At 42.1% G+C, this 24,662-nt stretch overlaps 1 protein-coding gene across 1 annotated transcript in view; it reads right to left on the bottom strand.

Annotated features, from left to right (window-relative positions):
• Nucleotides 1–24,662, bottom strand: part of ssbp4 (single stranded DNA binding protein 4) — an 84,842-nt gene that overhangs the window by 17,555 nt on the left and 42,625 nt on the right. Inside the window, exon 5 of the mRNA XM_020622399.1 lies at nucleotides 3,058–3,147. Within this exon, the coding sequence (XP_020478055.1) occupies nucleotides 3,058–3,147 (90 nt within the window). The remainder of the gene's footprint in view (nucleotides 1–3,057; nucleotides 3,148–24,662) is intronic.

Genomic DNA, 24,662 nt, shown 5'->3' with positions numbered 1-24,662 from the left:
TCTCCCCGTTTTGCGTGTCCTCCCCAGAGGGCCATGATGCAGCAGCTACGGACTTTTGCTGAGAGGAGGTGGATTATATGCCAAGTGTATGCAACATAGACACCACGGCGGATGCCCTCCACCTCCATTTTCCCTCCTTTGGGGGGGGGTCACCTATGTTAATTACCGCTCTAGTGCAACTAGGAGAAATTTCTGAAAAACATACTTACACATGCACACACACACACACACACTGCACATGAATAGTTGACACAACAGACCTGGTGAGTAAGCATGTGTCACTGAAGGAGTGTGTATGAGAGCGAGAAAATAATAGTTTGAAAGACAGGGGAAATGGAGAGAGTGAGGAAATGTCATGGAGAAGGATACCAGGCGTACAGAGACGAGGGGAGAGAGAAGGCTGAGCTTAGATTTCAGATGAGAAATGACTAAAGCATGCAGAAAATTTGAGTCTCAAAACATTGTTCGCTTTACTAAATATTTGAGTTTGACTCTCCAACACATCAATCTACAAATATGGAAATTTCATATGGTCCACACTGGAGGTAAGGTCAACTGGCCATACCCCCAGTATGGCTGAGAGCAGCTGGATGAAAATATGAGTAAAATCTTAATAATATGTGAGTGATAAGAATATCTGCTTTTCCTTCACCTCAACAAAAAATGAACTGCAGAGATCTCAGTAGCCTGCATTTTCAATGTGGACTGCAACCATTAGTTCACCAGGGAGTGAATGCAAGCTACCTAGGTAAGCAGTATGTGTGGTTTTAGCTCTAGCTTATGCTGAAAGATTAGCAAGGTGCAACGCATTTAAATATGCTGCTGTTTTGGCAGCACTGTCAGCCTGATTTAGAGAAATCTGATGTAAAGTTTGGAGAGGTGTAGTAAACATTCAGTCTGTTTTAGGTGATCTATGCATGCTCTCTGTTCATGTTATTATTTTTTGTGTTCTTTACCTTTGCTTACTTTGTTGCCCTAAGCAGAAAGAAGAGAAGATAAAGAAACCATCCATCCCCTCTTTCTCCGTCTCCCTTCAGCCCATGCTGCCTTCTGTCTGTCTGTCTGTCTGTCTGTCTGCCTGTCGTCTGCCAGCCACAGGGTCTATTTATGGAAAGCAATGTCAATCACACAACACCATCAGATAGCTTTCTCCCTGCCCTGCTCACTGCTCATACATCATTAACATTCTGCACGACCCTAGCACATACTCTCACAAGCACACGGGCTGCATGGCACACCACAAGCTGCCAATCAGCCAGTACAAGACAGCACAGGCAAATGGCTATAGAGCTCCACACTATAGCCTATGCACTATAGTACATGCACATCAGGCATACTAAATATCCAACATGAGCAAACAATTACTTTCATTGTCAATTTTTTTAATGAAAACAGCAACTAAATGTCCATGGGAGTTTCTCAGAGATTAAGCGATTTGACTGACTATTACATTTTTAATTCATTAGCCAATAGCAGTGGTTATCCTTCAAGAAATAGTTTTGGACATTCAGGAGATATACTTATACTTGTTCTTGCTGCAAGTTAGATGAGAAGATTAATACCACTGCCATCTCTGTATGGTAAAAATGAAGCTACAGTCAACTGCAGGTCAGCACAGCTGAATATAAAAATATGCAAAAAGCACCACAGGGTGTTTTTCCAGTTGTGGTTTGTACTGAGTAAACACATTACTGTGAATATACCATACTAATTAGAGAACTTCAGAGGTGCTGATCGGTGTGTTTTTTGTTACATTTGGATAAAGCCAGGCTCACTGTTACCCTATTTTCAGACTTTGTGTTAGGCTAAGCTAACTGGTTAATGGCAGTAGCCTCACATTTACCATACGGATGTGAGACTGGCATCAATCCTCTCATTTAAAGGGACAGTCTCAATCAAAAGACCTTCTGCCTGTCCTGTCCATTAAAAAAGCTTTCTTGCTTTATTTTCACCCAAATGTAACTGCTCCTTGAGCTAGGACTGCTAACGGTACGACGAGTGACTTCCAATTGCAGCTACATTCGTACTAAACATCTGTATAAAGAATGTGTAGTTGTTGTCACACTGTGTTGAATTTTGGGTAAATGTGCCATTTTGGAAGATCACGTTCATTAGCAATCCTAGATATATACACTACATGCATCTATAAGTTAATAAAAATAAAAAAAAACGATACAATACAGCTATGTACACTACCAGTCAAAAGTTTGGAAACACTTTCCCATTCAGTTCAATGGGAAAGTGTGTCCACACTTTTGACTGGTAGTGTACAATAGTGGATGCTTCAACTATGTCCAAGTGTCCACTATAGTGTTCAGTTTGAGCACAGACAGGACAGAAATTGATTCACCTGGGGTGTCTGTGTTACCTGCTGCTAGTTAGCATTAGCCCCCAAACCGAGACCTGATTGTAACTGAGATCAGGGTGCAGAGTCGTATTTTCAGTTTGTCGCTCTCCTAGACATAGGATCTCTAGGTTATCTACAGTCGGCTAAGGTTATCCACAGTCAGTAAAGTGAGATCTAAACCATTTAAGCAACTTTTTAGCCAAACAAAACAAGAATGTATGCAGATAAATATAGCGCCTATCAAATAAGACTTGTGCACGTGTGTTTACAAACAAGGGAGAAAAGAAAAGCATGATGGAAACAGAGTGTGTGTGTATGACCTCGTCAGCCTCAGAGGCAGCCTTCAGAGAACACTTAGTGAAGCAACACCGGAGAAAACTGTCTCCTCTCCTCAGCTTTAAAAACCAATGCTAATGCAACATTTTGTATCTGTGCAAATACAATGTATATGAAAAACTCTTCAGTGCATCAACAGCAGAGGACCAGGAGCTAACAACCCAATCATGGACATATGGGATATAGCCAGAGAGACAGAGAAGGGAACATCTGGACAGGGATTAGGACAGCTAAAGGGGCAAAAAAAAGGAGAAGGAGACAGAAGGATAGACTTAGTGATGTATATAGGAGGGGCGGAGGGTTGTCAGGGGTGTGTGATGGGTGAAGGTGGGGGTAGGTGAAGGATTAAGTGAGCAAGAAAGTTTTTGTCTTACTTGAAAGAAGCCTGGGGGCATGGGTCCTCCTGGCATGCCATCATTGGGAGGCATGTTGCCCATCACTGGACTGGGGGCAGCAGCCGCACTCTGAAGGAAACACCACAAGTATATTTTCAGTGGCAGAGCAGCACACTGATGCATGACAAGACAGCAATTAGAAAGGTGTTAAAATAATCCTGTGTTTACTGAAAATAACTGACAGAGACACGATGGTCAGAAAATATGTTGCCACAAAACTTTCAAATTTGACTACACTCTCTGCATCTCAGGACACAAGGACAGCAGTTACCAGTAACTGATGAACACATGATTATTTGGTCAGACAGAGAAAATATCTGATGAAGGACACAAAACCATCTGGTCAAAATGCTGATTTGGAAGGAACATTAAGGATTCTGCTTCCAGGGAATTAGTTTGTATGATGCACTGTCTGCCTGCGACAGCAACATCGATCGTTTCTTGTCAGAACTAGATGAACTTGAAAATGTGGCAAGAAGCTGTTGATTTCAGGATTATGAGCAAAAAGAGTTATATAGTTAGTTTTATTTTATTTCTGTCATACCAGACATCTGACCCACCCCACATAGGATTACAAGACACCAATATTTTTTACAAAAGGTACATCGTCCGGTAATACTGTATATGCAGCACAAGAAAGACAAGAAAGAAAAGAAGAGAATGCCTTCAACACTCTGTGTGCCAATTGTCTATAAATCATCTTGACAGAGTTTTTTGCTCTTCCCCCATTCTTTTTCTAGGTAGCTAGCAAATTTAAATGTTTCATGTGTGAGCGACCCACTCAATCGCTTTGCACATCCATATTTATAGAATCAATGTTTTTATTGTACTAAACAAGGTACCTTACAGTGTCCAATAAAAAGGACAACAGAAAAGAAAATGAGACTTATTTTCTGTACATTTTCCAAAATACCAAATACAAATATGCAAATGTACAGCTCTTATAGCTTCCTATAAAGAATGTGAAGGTATGTCACGCTGTGTTGAATGCTGGGACAGGGGCTCCATTTTTGGAGGCACAAACTGTATTTATTGTACCTGTATACAGTCTTGTTTTATTTAGCTAAAAGTTGCTTAAATTGTTCAGATCTCACTTTACTGACTGTGATAATCCAGAATGAATAACCCTAGCTGACTACAGCTAACTCATAGTGGACCTAGAGATCCTGTCGATGGGAGCGACAAACTGAAAAATGACTCTGCACCATGAGCTGAGCTCTTGCCTCAGGAGCTAACGCTAGACTGCATATTTTCACAAACCCTGATTGGTTCTAAATATCAAAATATAACTTATTGCGACTGCTCTTAATTAAAAGAATTATATTTCCATATAGGGCTGGAAATCAAATCAACACAAGTCCTTGAGTTTTAGTACCAACGCCAAAACAATACTGTATATTATTCTGGTGAACATATCTATGTTTTTAACAAAACACTTTCCATTTGAAACCCCCCCCCCCCCATTTTTTTTTACTTTGGATCAGTAAATTACTGTAAATATTACAAAATGAATTGAATTATACAAGAATAAGACTTTTCACCACTTTTTATACTCAGTGCTACAACACCAGTTTCATTGGCTAAAAGCACTGAAATTCATTATTGAGCTCATCATTGTTGGATTTAGTTAAATACCAAGCAGTGTTCCAAGCACTTAAAGTACTTAAAGCACTTCATATTAATGCGTAACATAAAAAATATTAATCAATATTAGGATTTTGGATTTATACAATATCCTTTTTTGCATGCAACCCCTGTGTGAATATGGCCTCCAGACTATATTTCTGGTAGTATTTCCTTCATTTCTGCTCTCAGTTATAATGATTTTCAACACTGGGGAGAGGACAGATGTGACACTTGCTGCTCTGGTTTTCTTCTGAGGCAGTGAGGCTGACAGTCAGCGTTTGGTCGTGACTGCTTCATCAGAGCTCGACATTCACACATGGCCACATAGATGGGAGAAGGAAACGAAAAAGCTGCAATGAGGACAAATTTTAAGGCAGACTGTGGAGCATGCTAAATGATGTTGCCAGCACAGGGGTGGAGGGATTACACAGATACAGACAGCCTTCTTCTGTACTGACACAATTTCCTCAGAGAAAAAAACAACAGTATTGGTTTTATGTTCAAACACTTTGCGCAACCTACTGTATCTTCATTTTTTCCTCACAAGTGGCCTTTAAAAAAAATTTTGAGTTTGACACCACAGACAGCGGTTTGCATCCCATCTCTTACACCAGTCAACAGTGGCTTCTTTTAGCCATGATCACAGCCTTTTCATCACCTTATCCAAGTAGTTTAGTTGCTTAAATGTACAGTAACCAAACCATGGAAGTGACAGATCAAAAAATGCTCAAATGAATCATTACGTTCATTATGTAAGTGTTAATATCCCTTTTTTAAAATAAAATCTATTCTCTACTGAACGATCATAGACTCATACACACAGACACACACTGCTCTCCTCCTGCCCCTCCCCCACTGTAACTAGAGCTTCACTCACTTCCAGAGCAAATTATCCCTCCATCCCTGAGCTGACCCGCATGGCCCAGACACTAACAGGCCCCAGGGCCACCAGGCAGGATGCACACACCGCTGGAAAGAGGGTGTGAATCCATGGGACTCTGAACAAAACATAGGACTCACAGGGAGTGTGGACATGAACGTCCACAGAAGTCAGACGCAAGCAGAACGTGAAGAGGTGCAAGGAGACAGAGAGAAATGTAGAGATTTTAATAGAGAGATGGAGAAAGAGAGAGACCTCAAAGGGTGATGAGAGGTCAGACAGTGAAGAACAGTCCACTCTCTGTGTGCGAATAAATTGCTCTTTTCAGTAGCAGCAGTGTATTAGTGTTCTCTATTGGGTCTACTGGGGTCATCCACATTTTGGGTCAAGTCTAATTATCCCCAGGTCTGTTTGGATGGGGTTAGTCTGACTGCGCTTGTATCCTTTAGTCTTTATGTTTATTTTATTTTACTTTTTCAACAATTATTTAGCTATGTCCAGGTTGGTTTTTATACCAGAAAATTATAGTAAACTGAGTGCAATTTGTTTGACAGATGGAGCAACTTTGCATGACCTCCAGTAAAAAAAACAGTGGGATCTAGGAAGCTTCTGGCCTCAACTGTACCTTATAAAGTATATACTGTTTTTGTGAACTGTTATTGAACAATGGGCAATGAAAACAATAGGCTAAATGCTTTACACACATGCATGCATACAAATGCTAATATACACGCACAGTTAACGAGCTGTGGTGTATCGGAGAGCATTAAGTACTCAGCAGAGAGAAAGAGAAAAGGAGGATGGAAATGAAAATGACAAAAGGAAGAGAGGAGAGCAGAGATGGCTGGATGAACAGCAGGGCATCTCAGAGAGAGGAGGAAGAATGAATGGAAGCGATGCTGACATGTGAGTATGTGTGGTGGGAGCATGTGTGTGTGGCTGCCTGCCTCAGCCGGCCAACGAAGCTCCACAGTACTCAGGTGAAGCAGCAGCAAAAGGCCCCTTCTCCTAGTTGCCATGACAACTCCGACCTCAGCTCCTGCTCTCCAGTGCCCATTAAAACCCTCAGGCCGTCAATCATCAGCATGGCCAGGGAGCAGAGCGAGAGAGGGACAGAGAGAGAAAAGAAAAAATGAGGAAAGAAAGGGAGAGAAGATGAGGAAAAAAAAACAGTGATGGAGTTTAAAGCAGCCTGTGGCTTTTGATAGCTGCCCTGTTTACCACTGTCTTCTTCTTTTTCTCTCCACGCTCCCTGATTCACAATACCTGCACAGTATTGGCTCCTCGCACTCACTGTCTCACCACGTCCATGAAAAAAGAAACAAATAAATAAATAAAAACACCCACCACTACATTTCATAAAATTAGCTTCATCCATTTCAAACCCTTTTTTAACAAGCTCTCCCCATCTGGCATCTAGCTTTAACTAATGATTCTGCTTGTTTGCAATATAACATCTTAATTCTTCATCCTTCCATACATCCAGCTCCACATTGGGAAATAAAACATTTCCAAAAGTCTGCTGCTTACAAATCACAGACCAAGGTGCAATGTGTTTGAGGGAATAGTTAGATATTTTGGGAGATCTGCATATTGGCTTTCTTGCCAAGAGTTAGATGAAAAGACTGATGCCACTCCATGTCTTTACAGTAATACTAAGCTGCAATCAGAGGACAGTTATCTTAGTGTAGCATAAAGACTGAAAACCGGGGGGGCTGTGTCCAGAGGTAACAAAACTTCTCTATACCAGCACAGTACAAAACTCTGTGCAGCTTGTCATTTGTGCATCTTAATTAGGGGACTTTAGAGGTGCTGGAAGGCAGAGTTTGGCCAAATGGTTCTCCACTTCCAGTTTTCATCCTAAACTATGCCAGCTGCTGACGTAGATCCTCTCATTTTACTTGGCAAGAATGCAAACAACCGTATTTCCCAAAATGACAAACTATTCCTTTAAAGACTGGGTCACGCATAAAATAATAAAAGTCTCTAGTGTGACTAACATAACATCTTTTATGTATAAAGAGCCGAAGTGAAACAGAACATCCAGGTTGCGTTCCAGAAGAAAGAAAACCCCATTCAAAATCCCAGTGAGATTTCTAATCTGGCTAATAACTAAAAACCCAGCCAGAGGCTAAATGGATGTGATGTCATAACTCCAGATCTCTATAGTGGTTTATATACTCCAAAAGTATTTATCCAAAACAGGGGGTGGGGGTGTGTTCTGGGCCATTGTATATAAACAACAACCATGTGTATGGTTATGCTGAAAACCAATTAAAGTGGAACAGAAATAAATTTGCTTAATCCTGTAACTGATAAAGAATCATTCATTCATTTTCTACCGCTTAGTCCCTGAACGGGGTCACAAGGGGGGGGGAGCCAATTCCAGCCGGCAATCTGGCGAAGGCGGGGTACACCCTGGACAGGTCGCCAATCCATCGCAGGGCTAACACATAGACAAACAACCACACACACACACTCCTATGGGCAATTTAGAGACACCAATCAACCTAAGCTGCATGTCTTTGGACTGTGGGAGGAAGACGGAGTACCCGGAGAGAACCCACGCAAGCACGGGGAGAACATGCAAACTCCACACAGAAAGGTCCCAGGTGGGGCCCGAACCATGAACCTTCTCGCTGTGAGGCAACGGTGCTAACCACTGTGCCACTGTGCTGCCCCGATAAAAAATCAGTTTGTGTTAAAAATGTTGTGAGCAGAGTCACTAGTCAGCATTCTGTAACAAACAGTATTCTGTATTCAAACTATTTGTAGAGACAAAAGAAATTAGTTTATTCCCCCTGAGTAAATGAAAAAGAGTAGTAAAAATCCCTCTGTAGTTAACACAGGTTATGTGTTGATTTGTGTTTGATCATTCCTTCCAATAGAACCACGTTGGAGGCTGGACGCCCCACAGACAGTGAGTGAGCAGCTCTATCTGTCCAGTGATCAGACCTCGGCTTCCAGGGGTAATGGATCTGCTGTTATCTCGATCCAGACAAGTAGGCCAACACACTGCTACCTGCTAGCCACAACAACACTGACACTGACCTGTTAGTTGTGTGAGTGAGTCTGTGAAAATGTGTGTGTGTATGTGTGTGCGAGTCTGTGTTCCTTTTGGATCACAAGGGCTCAGACTGACCTGCCAGGCCTCTTCAGCCACCCCCACATACGCACAGACACACTGTGTACCGCAAACAAATACACAAACACATAAAAATGTTTGAAGTCCATACTGACACCTAAAGGCTCTGAGCAGAACATTCTTCTGTGACCTTACATTATTTACACAAGAGTTCTCTGTCGCCCTTTCCCTCTTTCACTCTCTGGCTCCTCCAAAAGGCATAAACTGTGAATCTTGCTGAAAAAGCAGATGGGCTGAAACTGTTAATGTAAAGAACTTGTCTTTGATGTGTGAGGGCTGTAAAGAAAAACTGAGGCTTACTCAGAAAAAAAGACTGACATCTGTGCAGGCATAAGGATATGTATACATATGGAAGTGTTCTTGCACAAACAATTACTCCATTGTGCGTCTATATGTGTAGTTGCAAACCGATTTGCTGAAAAATGGCTGATCTCATATGGCACTACTGCATCTCCATAATGTCCATGACCAAACCCAAAATTTCCACACTGCTCCTGAGTGTCATCACCATCACCCGCCCCTCCTAACTCCCCTATTCGTCCTTTTCCTCCTCTCCCCTCTGCTTCAAGTGCTCCAATAACTCTGTCAGTGAAGTCAGCTCTATAAAGATTAGTGGAGAGGCAGGAGTGTGTAAGCAGTGCTGCCGACCGACAGACGGGTCTAATCAAAAGAAGACGGAGAGCGACCGGAATGCTCTGCCAGAAGCCCAACTCCCAACCCTATGACACAGAAATGCCCTGGATGGCAGGAGCCACTCCCTGCACAGGCATGCATACACACACACACACACACACACACACAACAGGTATGCAGAAAAATATGCACCCACATGCATGGGAATGTACTGTATACACCTCACACAAACACACATATAGGTTTCTGTCTTCCCATACCTCCGGCATCTGTTATGTGAATCAGGTGATTTAATTACCAGTTAACAAATCTGCTTGAGATACCCCCACAGAACACACAAACAAAAACACACATACACATATCCCTCCTCCCCTCTGAAGCATCTCCACCTAGCATCAGTGCCCCAGGAGCCTGGAGCTGCCTCGCAGCTACCAAAGCACTGCACCGAGCTGCAAGCACAGAGGGAAGACACTGTAGCTGGGGGACAACACCAGGGCCTCCCAATGCTGCCCTTGAGCACCTACCTCAACTCCCACCGCTAACCAATCAGCCTGTGGCAATTCACACATGCTACCTGACAGGACAAACAACATACCACGAAGCGGAAGACAAAAACATGCACATCTGTGCACACACCAGAAGCAGACATTTGAAGAAATAAACAGTTTTGAGATGAAACAAAAATGCAGAAACACAGACAATTTTGCTTGTCAATTCCTGCCTCCTCTAAACATGATATTGATGCGGTGGCTCTCTGTGGGCTGGATAGCAGCTGACAGAATGATCAGCAACAGACAAAACAACTCAAAATAAGAGAAGGAAAACAACCACACAAAAACTAAGAAATTGCTTTAGGAACTAACAGGAATGAACAGATTTAACTTTTAATATGCACATTAGAATTAATCTTCAAAATGATAATTCTGGTTTATTAGAACTTAGTTTTGGCCATCGCTCATACTGGAAATCATAACATTGAACAAATAGACTTAATTAGTGGGATGTGTAAATGTAGCAGCATTACAACAGAAGGCAAATAACACGAGCAATCAGACAATTACACAGGATATTAAAAGAAACCTGAAGGTCTCCCAGCCTTATCTGGAGGAGGACACAAAGGCAAACAGTAGCTGAAACATCCAACATAGTTCACTAAGTGTGTCCTTGGCTTATTGCTGACGTTTTGTACTTGTCACAGTTGAAATAAGGGATTGTTTGTTGTGCTCATTTTTGTGTTTATATCCAAAATAAGTGGTTTAATCTGGGTAACCTGTTGGCTTGTTTACAACCTGTCTAATCATCTGACCAATCATTTCATGCCCTGTTGGACTTGTAGTGGTATTTCCAGTTTTATTTGAGCTGAGAGGCTACAGTGATCATTATAGCCCTGGAGCCCTGGAAATGAAAATGACCAGTGGAAATAGTGATTAAAACTACAAAACCATTAACTACCATCCTACACATATTATGGTGTTAATACAATGTACTGTTAAATGATTAATCAGTACTAAATCATTATTAGTAATTTATAAAGCAAAAATGCCAAATATTTTCTGCTTTGATTTCCTGTTTAACATCATTATAAATGGAATATCTTTGAATTTTAAACTGTTGTTGGTACAAAACAAGTCAACTGAAAATGTTGCACTGAGCTCTGAGAAACTGACTTTTCACCATGTTTTCACAGGTTATAGAGTGAAACCCTTATTCGATTAATCAAATGAGTAGACTACCGTAGTTAATCTAGCAGAAAGATCTTAGACCAGTCTACAGTACTTTACTGCTAAAATATAAGCTAAATAACAGTGACAAAACATGCACAAACTAAAAGAATAAAAGAGGTACTGATGTAAAGTAATTCTGCAGCTGGCCTCCAGACCTACACTCAAACACACACACGATGGCGTAAACACACACCCAGAAGCCTTTACTGGCAGCATCAGTAGTTAACGACCTAAGGTTGGTGATGGCCCGCTGCTCGCCCTGGTGACCCTCTCTAACATAAGCCCCCCACCCCCGGCACTGGCACTGCTCTTTAATTACACACACACAGTGATATGAATCCCCTGCCCCATCTAGCCCTGGCCTTTCACTCCCTCATTAGGCAGTTGGTGTTGGGTGAAAATCCACAAGAGGACCAGAAGACACGGTGTTCTGATGACGTTTGTCTACAAAACACACACAATATGCGCAGGTTTTGAATGAAAGAGGCAGACTTGAACATGCACTGAAAGCCGTATGCCTAATTTAAGATTATTAATGCTACTAATTAGGGACTAATAGAATGCTTAAAGCTTGGAGACAAAACCTAATGTGAAGAATACAGTAGAAGAATGAAAGGTGTGTAAGTGATGGGAAGAAGAGACAGGAGAGAGAGAAAATGATTTTATCATGCTCTGTCTGTTCTCCGTTTCAGGGCAGCACAGCTCTTTTTCTCTGAGTACAGAGGTGGAGTCTGCATCCAGCTGGGCTTCAGTCACTGCTCTGCTCTGCAGGTCAGAAAGGGCTGCAGATCAAGATGGAGTGGGTAGATCATCCTCTAAAAGGCCAGCTCACAGGTGATGACACGCACAACATGTAAAGGTGCCCTCTGACACTTTGGACACTGTTAAAAAAAAGCTATAAATGATGATGTATTTGTGGGTGTATTTCATTGTTTTTAAGACAAATGTAAATACATATTTCCCAGTGCAAAACACCTGCAGCAAGAGGCAGCTCTGCATCTTAGCACCTCACAATCAAAGAGCATGCTCTTTCTGCATCAGCTGCCCTGTTAACCAACATTCTATAATAACACAAAAATCTATTATAAGCACAGATAACTTCTGCTCAGCCCCCGTAGACCAGAATGCAGTGCAGCCAAAAGACATGTCGCATTTTGCCAACCAGGCGAGATTCTCACTATTTCTGGCTACAAAACCTCAACCCCCGCCACCGCTTTCGTTGTCACTTTCAGTCTTTCCACCTACACGTAAAAAAACCACAGCAGAAATTCAACAGGTTCACAGCCAGTGTCTGGGGCTTGTACAATGAAAGTCTAGGAAAAACTGAGACTAAGCTAGCACCACAAAATGTATTTAAATAATATAAACAATTCATCACAAGGAACGCAACACACATAGCAGATTGATGATAAATAACAGCATTAAGATCTAACGGTGGAAATTTCCTTTAGGCACCAACACTTACTATGCAAGTGCGCACACAAAAACACACGAGCGCCATCTCAGAGAATCACACAAAATAGGTGTGTATGTATAAGCACTACACACAATGACATTTAGCAAGTAATACTAAGTGACATTTTCATTTCTGTAAATTTATTTGCAGTAGATTCAAACTTCTGTGTTCACTCAAACCTGTACGCCCATCAAACTGTTTACACTGCATAGCAAATACCTTTTTAAACTAATTTTCTGCCTTATTTATTCTGTATGTTTATATATTTGGTCAAGTTCTGGCTCTTAAATGTTTTGTATTTAAAACTAAACATACTAAGGACTATTTCTTGAAAGTAGGATTGAATTAGTAACAGCAAGAAGCATATTATAAAAATTAAGACCTTGGGAAGATGTTAGATTTTTAAAACAGCAATTAGTGTGAGCAAAAAGAAAGATGATACTCTGCTCAGTTTTTCTTTTTGCAGATCTTACCAGCACCTTAGGAAATAAGAAGAAGAAGAAGAAGAAATCTTAGACAAAATCTAGGAAAATAAAATCACTAAACTTGACTGCACCGTTTTATTTATTCTAACTCTGTCAGAGCTGTTCAATGTGTCATCTTAAGTATTTTTGTACCACCCCCCCATAGTTGTTTAATAAGTGCTAAAAGCTCGCACCAGTTGACAGATGAAACAGGGGCAGAGATACTGTAAGTATAATGAGAAGTTGTTTATGTGAAAAGCCTGCCAGTTATTTGTGATGTATCTATACAAACCGACTACATAAATGTAAATACTGTAAAGAAACTTTTTAAAACATGTCGCCTAAAGAAAATCTTAGACACATGTATCTGTACAAGCTCCTGTCCATTAATTTTGCTACAGTTTATCTAACCTACAGTCTGACTTTCACACTTGCTGCTGCTGGAATCTGTTTCAGCTCAAACTTTGCCAAGATTTAATAATATAACATAACACTTTATCAGCCAGACCTCCTACGGGACTATTAAAAATGAAAAGAGTCTCTGGCAACCTTGTTAGCAATACTGTATCTACCTCCTCCTTATTCTTTGGCGTTCTTTCATATTACCCTGCTCACTTCTTTTTCTCTCTCGCTCTATTTTTCCCATGTTACACTCACACAACTGGATTTTATTTCTGCAGAGCTGAGAAGGTGTGAGATGAAAAGGAGAGGGAAGTGGTGGTGCCATATACTGTGAACATAAAAAGTAAAGAGAAAGACACAGAGAGAGACAGAGAGAGACAGAGAGAGAGAGAGACGGGCAGGGGAGGTGTAGTCAGGCTGTACACATTCCATAGTGCCTAAGGCAATATGGTGGACCTCAGAGCTGAAGTCAGACATCAGATCAAAACAGTTAAATAACTGCCATATACTATCCTGCATAATATGAAAGTGAGCTGCATAACTAAGTTATTATTTTTACTATTACTAATTTTTGCTGATATTATATTGAGAAGAAAGTCCAGTCACAGGGGTGAGTTTTTTCCAGTCCTGCTGTAACAACAGAAACGCAAGTTTGACTTTCAAATCCTCACCCGTACACTTATGTTTAGCAACCAACACAGACAGCCCAGAGATTCAAAACCACCTCACACCAGTCTGATCCACTCACCCCATTTCTATTTTAGAGTGTGTGTGTGTGTGTGTGTGTGTGTGTGTGTGTGTGTGTGTTTTTGTCGAGTCAGGCAGGAAGAGCCATTCCCATAGGAGTAGTCCTCCTGAGTGCCAGACATTAGGGGGTTGGGCGTGTGAGACACACATAAACATGCACACATACAGACACACACCACCAATTTCCATTTGTATCCCAGAGGCACCATCATGTGGGCCACCTCCACCTCAGGAGTCCCAGTGATAAAATTTGATATTCTGACAGAAATACATATAAAGCAATGATAGACATTCTTATGTGTGTGTCATCTCATATGTTACAGCAGTGCATACACTGTTAGACCTACTTACAAATAATGACAAAACACACATCGTTAAGTTAAAGCAGTCTGTGAACACAACTTTTAAAAATGCCCCATGTTCCACCTGTTGTTTAAACCTTTGATTTCCACCAAATCTAAAGCCAAGTTTAACCTATGCAGCTGTCCTGGTTCTGATCCCAGGGTTAGTCAGTTTTGAGTCTTTAAACCCAGTGGCCTTGAGGACCCTGAAGCCAAACACCACCTAACCCTGCCAGACAGGAGGAGGAGGAGGAAGACGAGAAGAAGGAGGAGGTGAGGGGAGACAGCAAACCGCATTCCCAAGACAATGGACAGTCTGTGGGACTTTACTGAAACTCTGAGGGCCCTGGGGCACATTGAGGAGAGAGGGAAAACTGAGAGAGAATGGCAGTCAAAAAAAAAAGAGGTTAAAAAAAAGTAGAAGGAAAAATTAAGGGGAGAAAAAATGAAACGAGAGAGTGGACAAATAAGGGAGGAGGTGTAAGAGTGCTTGGTACTGACAAAAATGGGATTTCAGGAGTGGGGGTTGGGGGGCTTTGGGTAAATTTTTCAGATTTAAGAAAAAAGGAGCTATACACTTATTTCTCTTAATGTAGTTTACCTATGTGTTCTTTCTGATCAGTCAGTACATGTGTTTCAAGTGTGACTTTACAGCGTTTACAGTGCAACCGTCATGTCATCTAAACTGCAAATATGAGCAGTCAAGTGGGAAAGAAACTCTTACGTCAGCCTCCTAGTCCACAGGTTCCCCCAGGAAATCGTAAGCCACCCAGTTCCTGGCGCATCTCATTTGCCAATCACGTCTTAGTGGATGACACCCTAAAAATAGCCCCACTTTAAATCTGCCGTTTGAAATATTGTGCTTCTTTTACCTGAAGATTCACGTTTTATTTCATAAAAGTGTATTCATCTTGTATTCTGATTCTGATTGTATTATCATTATTGTAGACCATCTCAGTTTCAGGTGAGGAGGCCTGTCCGCTATAAAACTGTGCAGGAAACCATGTAGTTGTAATTAAGAGTAGGAAATGTGGAGATTTGAAATAATATACTACACTAATGCAGTTGAGTGAGCTAATTAGAATTGTGCAATCTGGTTTAAGTAGTGCACCACTTCAAATACTGCATGTGATGAGAACAGCTCATTTCTTCAGCTGGCTTTTCATTTGGTGTGGTTGTGGAACTAGCGGGGGGGGGGAATAACCATCCTGCAATAACTTATTGTGTGTACATTTTCCCCCATCAATTTTTGTTCCCTCTTTAACTTGATTTATAGTAGTACGTTCAGACAAAGGTTTTCAACCAGTGGTCCGTGGACCCCTGGTGGTCTGAGATGACACTGCAGGTGGTCCCTGATCATGCGTTCAGTAATGTAGTTTCACTATATGATTTTTTTTCCTAAACTCATTTCCATGTATTACTTCTTCATGAATAATCAAATTCATACAAATATATAATATTTAGAAAAGATATGGTGACTTTCAGGATTAAAATAGTGCCCATCCGCTGTAGCCACCCCTCAGGTGGTCCTCGGGTTACTTCTTAGACAGAATGGTGGTCCCTGTCTTCCAGTTAGTCGAAAACCCTGCATTAAGGTGTTATGGTGTCAGGTACAGAGGCTGAAAAAACACTTGTGGTAGTCTTCTCTGACTACATACACCGAGCAACGCCATTTACACTGTAACCTGCTCAAAGCTATTGCTGCGTTGTGCTATTATGAACGTGACAGCACCGCAATATTAACGAGCTGAGACAAATTTGTTATTGTTAATGTTAATTATTCCAAGTAACAAGACTCATTTTTAATATAATAGCAACTCTGTAGCTATGCAGGGAACAGAAAGTACTATTTTTAGCCATGCTAGAGTTATTGTTCTATGGGAAGAGCAATGTCTATCAAAGGAATAGAATATGGCCTGGTCATGTATAATATTATGTGTGTAGTGTTGTAATGGCGCTATCAGCAAAACTATGTCACAACCTGTGCTGCCGTGTGATCTCCATTAACCTCTTGCATCAAGCATAACCTCAACCAAGGAGGACAATGTCATGGAAAACACAGTTTGTGAAAACAGACTTGACACAAGACTTGAACAGTCAAATCATTAACAGTGGATATTTTCTCTTTTTTACAATTTTGCCAACATTACCTGGATGCACTATTAGGTAGATACTGGCTGCCAGTGACAGCAGCAGGAAGATGAGAGACAGGGTCTCCCATGGGACAGCCACCTTACAGTCATACCTGCCTGCCTCCTCCCTGTCATCCCACCTCTACACACCTCAGCCTGCCTGTCCTGGGAGACCTGCTGACCTTGGGACCACCAGTTGACAGGCTCCCAGAGTTGAGCAGAGTCACACAATGAGATCTGGCATTAATGTGCTCTATATGCATTCTTGCTTCAAGGAACTGTTTCAGTTGCCAGGCAGCGTGGCTCATAGCTTGCCATAGCTTGTTGTCAGAGACAGCAGCATTGGGGAGGTACTCTTTCAGGGATGATTTAAACTTCTATTTCAGTGACATCAGCCTTTCATCCTCTACACGAAACAACACAGGGGGTGCAGAGTAGGCAGTTCCTGTTTGGCTATACAGAGGTCAAAGAGCTGACACATCCAGGCTTGGCCCCACAATGTCATTAGGACAGAGGTGGACACATATTTGCTCTGGAGAGAAGGTGAAAAGAAGGTGAGAATTTCCAGAGAGCACCTTACTTTCTCTTAAGACAAGCATGCATGTGGGCAGTAGAACTCTCACTAGCATCGGCATCAATAAATAAACAGAGGCTGACAGAAATATCCCCAGCATAGTGTCAGCCAGCATAGCAGAGCACTGGCGCGCACAGAGACAGAGAACCAGAGAGGGGACGACACACACACACACACACACACAGATAGGAAGATAAGGCTGGGAGAGGTAGCAACACAGCGAAGAGAACAAAGAGGAGGGAAACAGAGCAAATAAAAGAGAAGGAAAGAAGCAGAAAGATTTAATAGAAGAGAAGGAAGATGCCTCTGTTCTTTCTGTTGGTCTAGGTCTCCTGTCGGTAGAAAGGATTAATAGGCGAGGTGAAACATGCTTACTGTTCACTGCTGTTTGCACACAAAAAAGGGGGGTCATTTTATCTCGCGCACACTGAATGCCTCCCCCTTCGCCCCTGACCCTCACCTTCACAGTCCAGCAGACAGACACACCAGACTGGGCTGTGCAGTACTGCAACACATGCACCTACACAGACACACACCAGCCCCCCTATCAGAGCCCCCGCTCCATCACTCTGTCTCAACTTCTGCTTCTGATTTAGAAACACGCTCCTCTCATTCACCGCTCTGTCCCCTTCTTCTTTTCAGTGTGGATTGTGCTCACACACACACACACACACACACACACACACACACACACACATACAAACAGCATGCAGCACGCGAGATCATATTCATGGTGACACATGCTCCCCCTCTTCAATGATTAGTCTAAATATGCCAGTGATCACAGAACGGCAGGAAGACCCAGTGCACAAGGAGCCACACACACACACACAAAATCCCCTCTCTCTCTGCTCCAAAACACACACTTTTCATTTGCTGTTTCCCCTCTAAGCAATGCTGGCAGGCTGCCAAGCTACACATAAACATGGTGCATTGCATTTCACAGCCATTCTGCAGGTACAGTAATACAAACACTGGAAAATATTTAAGCCGCATCAGCAGCCTGCTCGCCCTCAGTCAGAACCAAGTCTTCTCTAACTGCTAATGCTTCTACCGTCAGTTCACACCAATCAAAGAATTAAATCATCAGTGGCCATTGTGAATCCTTCCGGTACCAATTAGAGCAAAGAACCAGATTATATTTCATTATTACCATGTTGGGAATTGATAAAACATGTTAATGGTTTTCACTTACGTGTTAGCTTCTTAGAATTTCCAGACAGTTCTGTAGCTTTTTGGGCAAAACATTTTAACTTCATACTGCATTCTATGATTTGGTTTGTTTGGGTGAGTGCATCCCATTGAAAAATGAAAAGATTTCACCTGTTAAATCTTGTTCCTCTTCACACCAATCTTATATTTATTTCTCTGTACCAGATTCTTCTCCATCTTCAATCTGTCTTTGTAAAAGTTTCCTCTGTCACTTTCCCTTTTGCCTGTCTTTGTGTCAGCACAGAAAGCTATCCATCCACAGAGGTGTTTCACAAAACCAGCTACAACTTAGAATTCATAGGCGAGGTGAAACATGCTTACTGTTCACTGCTGTTTGCACACAAAAAAGGGGGGGTCATTTTATCTCGCACACACTCGCACACACTGAATGCCTTCCCCCCTCCCCCCGTACAAAAAAGGGGGGTCATTTTATCTCGCACACACTGAATGCCTCCCCCCCCCTAGCTGACCCCACAGTGATACTTTCAGACTCTGGAGGCAACCACGTCTACAGGTTTTCACCTCAACCAAGCACACTGTCACATGATTTCAATGATTAATGCAACTTCAGTTGGAAAGGCGTACTGGGTAGAGGACGTCAGTAAAAGTCTGCACAATCTCAAACCTCAGTGCTTTTAAACAGAAGCCTGATTCTTTGGTCATGACATTAGCCCAAATACTCTCAGCAGTCTTCATCATTTGCTCCTGTGATCCACAAAAAGGAACATATAGTACATAAATGAACAAAGTGAATTACAGCAACACATAATTAACATGTTTTTACTTGAATTACTATTTTCAGTTTCTGCTCTTTATCCTGAGTCTGCAGCATCTCTGCTCCAACACAGGTGATTAATTATTGTTAATCTTAATTATAACAAGTAAGAAGACTACTTTTTAGTATAATGGCAGCTTTGTAGATGTGTAGGCTACAGAAACTATCATTTTTAGCCATGCTAGAGCTGCTGCTCTAGGGAGAGCAATGCGCGCCAAGGAAGATAATTGTTCGTGTACAATACTATCTGTCTAGTTTTGTGGTTGTGTTATCAGTGGGTGAATTCCAGTGCAAAACTATAGGTCAACACTTATATTTCAGGTGTGACTCCATTCATCTGTGTAAACTATAAAGGTATAGCATGGTAGTCAGTCCACACTGAAAAAACACAACAGCTACTAGACGGACTACACTGAAAATCTGTCCCAGCAGTATTCAGCTCAGTATAACCTCCCAGAGCCTGGCTGCACAGTACAATTGTTTAAATATGTTTTTCCATCCAATGTGAATAAATCAAGAGAAAAAAAAAACCAATTTAAACCCACTGTCCCCTATTACCAGAGCATGGTAGTAAACTAACTGGCCAGTAATATTTGCATTCATGCCATGACCAAAAGCTGAAAATCCCAAGCTTTTACTATAGCTCAACATGACCATAAGGGAAAGTGTGTGACAGTTAAGCTTTCTTTATATGATTTGAGCTCAATCTAAAGAAAAGACTGATATGAACTGCAAAGTGATTCACTGGCTTACAAGCACACAGCCATAGATGTACAATTACTGGCCACTTTATTAGCTACACCTGTACAATTGTATGCATTTCAATGCAACACTTGTTGGAGGAAACACAAAATGTTTCAGTTTTTAGTGAAATTGTCATAAATGTATAAAATCAATGATATATTTATTAAAGAGGTCATTCTTAGAGGTGGTGTTATATTGGACTACATTATATTTAGAGGTGTCTCCATATCTTTGTCCTCCCCGGCTACATGTAGTTCAGTACAACACCACCTTTAACTATGACCTCAATAGTCAGCTTTATTGGCCAGGTATGTTGAACACACGAGGAATTTGACTCCAGTACAGTGGCTCATAAACATGTGTGTGCTCACATTTACACAGAGTCTGGACCACCAGCTTTATTATACGACTCTGAGAAGATCATATACACCACACCCTTTAACACACACTGGCCTCCTGCTCCTCCTCATCCTCCCACCGCTGCTCTCTGCCCAACCCCCTTTCCCTCCTTCTTCCTCTGCTTTCTCCCTCTCCCTCTGCACATGAACCATACAGGCCACACAGGCCCAAGAGAAGAAATGGGGTCGTTTGCCTCTGTTATCTCCTTTTCTTTACATCTCCCCCCTTACACCCCCTTTTCTCTTCCTACTCCTTGCTCAACTTACTCCTGCTTCTCTCTCTCTCTCTCTCTCTCTCACTCTTCTTTCTCTCTTTCCACTTCCCCCCTCCCCCAACAGCCCTCAGCCAATGCCGTCTGGGTGTCAGGCAGCTCAGAGAAGCTGTTGTCATGGTGACGGGGCTCCTGTCTGTGCTCTGTCCCTCAGGCATCCCAGATCCAGAAAGCAGCATCGTGTTTACGTGAGAGAGAAGAAGAGGAAATAAGAGAAGAGGAGAGAAGAAAAATGGAGAATGGGAGGGAGGAGAGAGAAAAACAGTGCTGGGGATAGACATGAAGGACAGATAGGAGGATTGTTCTGCTGTCTTTGGGTTTGAAGGCCTTGTGTGTGTGTGTGTGTGTGTGTGTGTGTCACATGACTCTGTAGACACTCAGGCATTTCACACCCCTATTCCTAGCACCTCCACCCAATCTCTGACCTTTCCTGGACTCCAGCATGCAGACACACATGGGTCTTACCAAGCATCCAAGATCATGTAACCAGCCTAAAACACTTGCACCTGGTGTGGCCTAAAATAAGGTCCCCAGGCACCCATGTCACAGGGTGGTGCAATGATGACAGTGGCTCCGAGAGCTTGTGTTAACCACCATGCTGAACAACACACACTCACACACGCTAGTCTAGATCATTTACCTCCAGGGGGCATCTGTTGCTGATTGGTCGTCTGCGCCCTGCCCATGACACTTGCAGTATGGGGCTTTGCTTTTATACATTTTAAAGCTGTGTGTGTGTGTGTGTGTGTGTGTGTGTGTGTAGATGCACAACTATTCCAATAGAGCAGGTGTTGAACAGCACCCCAGGCCCTCCCTACTGTATAATGAACTCTGTCAGCTTCTGTTTCTGTATCAGTGGTGGCCCAATGCTCTGTGGTTTACACACTTGACTTTTTCTTTCCTTTCATTGGACAATCCAGCACGTTAATTGCAAGGTAAACAACTGAAGAGGAGCATCACCCCTACAGGAGACCTTTTCCTCTCCTCTCCTCCCTCCCTCCTGTTCCTTCCTCTTGTCTTTTCTGAAGCGAGGCTGGTTAAGCCCCCCTTCAGAATCAGAATCTGGACAAGCACCAGTTGGAAGCTAATCCGGCTTGCCGACTGGACCCTTCCTCCGAAACAGCACAGCAGGGGTGGACTGATGAAAGGAAGGCTGATATGAGGGACATGAAAGGCATTGTAAATGGTAAATGGTCTTATACTTGTATAGCGCCTTTCTATGCTTTTACAGCACACTCAAAGCGCTTTCACATTATTCGGCCCTTCACCCATTCGCACTCCCAAGCACTCACGCATTCACACACCGGTGACATCACCGGGAGCAACTGGGGGTTCAGAGTCTTGCTCAAGGACACCTCGACATGTTGACTGGACAAGCCAGGAATCGAACCGCTAATCCTCCGGTTAGGAAACGACCTGCTCTACCTCCTGAGCCACAGCCGCCCAGAAGCAAACAGAGCCGCAGACACAGCTTGCCTCAGACCCCTGTGCCGCATTCAGCTCCATACAACCAGCCATTTAAGACATTCACAGTCGTTTTGTTATTCAAACTCAAGGCTAGTGTCCAACTTTTTTCTAGGTGCAAGTTTCTACTCTGCTGCTAGTTGATACAAAGGTTAAGGCACTTAATGTCTAAACAGTGTTTACACTGTGTTCTAACAACTACTAACATCCTGTTTGTTCAAGGCTGAACCTCTTGACTGGAACATTACATTTCATTCACAATCAATGAAGTGACAACAAAATTAACTTCTATTGGAGGAAAATGCCTCTATGAGGGAAAAGCCTTGAGGCCATCCTAAATCATTTTTTTAGCACAACTGCCCATCAACAGTTAAAATGAAATATGTAGTAGAAGCAGTTCGTTTTTCATTTGAAAAGGTTGCTCCAGAAAGGACCCAGCAGGTTTGTGCACAGAGGGGTGTGTGTGTGTGCTTTTATTACTTACATTATGGGGACTGAAATCTGTTAACACACTGACATTGTGGGGACTCGGCCATCCTTGGCAACATGGTTTAGGTTGGGGTCAGGATTAGGGTTAGGCAAGTAGTGGTTACAGTTAAGGTTAGGATAAGTCTATAGGAAATGAATGTAAGTCAATGTAAAGTCCGCACAAGTAATGAAAACACAGCAGAGTGTGTGCGCGCGTAGATGTGTGTGTGTGTGTGTGTGTGTGTGTGTGTGTGTGTGCACTTTGACTGAGCTGAGGGTTTAAAAACTGGCGGGATTCTCCATGAGTATAACCCAAGAGTATAATTTCTATTGTCAGTGCAGGGCATACCTTCCTCATGTTTCACTTTGGTTTATTGAGTAACATTTCTCTTAACTGTCTGTCCAGCTGTCAAAATCCAGATGACCGAACAGGGGATCTGCTCAAACTGATCCCATTCATATTTTTTTTGCCTCAGGTTTACCTCACAGGCAACATGGCAGCCCTAGTCTTCGAGTGGTGAAGTAGACAGCAACAGAGACTATTCATTCTACAGCTCATTTTCTCCTAGAAAGATGCTCAAATTGATCGCCAATCAAAGATAAGGCGGTAAAGGACAGTGCTTAACAGATATGTAAATACTATATTAGTATATTTAGTTTAATGTCTGTTTTAACAAAAGTATATGTTGCTAAGTGTTATTAATGTTAAAAGATAAGGTCGGTCATTTTCTATATTAACAGTCTCCTCATACAGAGACTATAACAGACAATGAATTGCCTCCACTCACGGTTAATGTCTGCCAGCGTGTCAGTCCAAGATCAGCTTGTTCGTCTGTGCTGTAGACCTCCATGTTGTTCAAAAATAATTAATAATGTGCCAGTGAAACATACTGCTGCACTGGGTGACATGTTTCTTTATTAGTGAACCCCAGGCCAGAGTGTGAGGAGCTAGTAGAATGCAAACAAAAAGCATAGAGCTCATACAAGATCTCACACATGTGCACTTGGACTCTGACTCGTGCTAACTTCAGGAAATTATGACTGCTGGGAGCGTTTGGGGCAACACGGTCGATTTCGTAGTGAAAAAACGTGGCAGCGGTGTGTTTCCCTTATGTGTTTTTAATCGTTTTTGAACCACACTGGAGATCTATGGCACAAATGAACAAGCAAAACCAGGACTGACATTAACCGTGAGTAGAGGCAATTCACTGTCGGTTTTAGTCTCTGTATGGAGATTGTTGAAATACAAGAAATGACTGGCCTTATCCTTTAAAAATACCATAATTCAACAAATATTTATATGTCTTTTCTTAGACTATCTTTAATTTGAAACGCTTGATAACTAAATGTGTTACTTGGTCTAAATATGTTAACACAAGAAACAGGATTCACACGTATTCAGTATTTTTATTGGAAGAACCTTTGACTTCATGTCAAACTGCCATTACTGAAACAAAACTACTGAAACAAGTCCTTGTGTGCATCCCCTACTGTTAATCACCACATTATCATTGCTCTTTATGTTCAAATTTCAAGCGATTAAAAATAGCAATAAAAACAAACACAAATGACCTGCAGCCGACAGAGAGCGAATCTGCTATGGTGCTCGTTGAACTGAGAAATGTGTCAAGGCTTCGGTCTGGGCTAACTGTGGATGAAAGCTGCATGAGTTTGAATGACTTTGATGGAGTAAAATGAGATTCTGATGTTTTCAGAATAAAGAAAAGAAAAATCAAACCAAGGACGTTTTTGTATTTTGTCTTTGAAACACAGAACAGACTAATTGTCTGTTAATATCTGACGAGTATCTATTCATAGATTAAGACAGGCACACTCACAGAGGACAACTTGATGACAGATGGAAAGAAATATAAAGACAAAGTAGCATGAATATTCCATTGAAGCCCTTCCCCCACCGCTGGCACCACACACTCACACCCACCCACCCAAACACACATACATGTACACGTGGTACAAGCACACAAACAGTCTGGTCCTGGGGAGCATTTCAACTCAGAGACAACTCCCATCCCTTCCCTCCTTTTCTGCTCCCCCTGAACCCCAGCCCCTCCTATAACCTGCATGGTCTCCTTCCCCTTCCTATCCCTTCAACACACACACACACAC

The sequence above is a fragment of the Monopterus albus genome, unplaced genomic scaffold (genome assembly GCF_001952655.1).
Source record: "Monopterus albus unplaced genomic scaffold, M_albus_1.0 scaffold279.1, whole genome shotgun sequence".
In the NCBI taxonomy this organism is placed as follows: Eukaryota; Metazoa; Chordata; class Actinopteri; order Synbranchiformes; family Synbranchidae; genus Monopterus; species Monopterus albus.
This window is presented reverse-complemented; position numbering and strand designations above follow the sequence as displayed.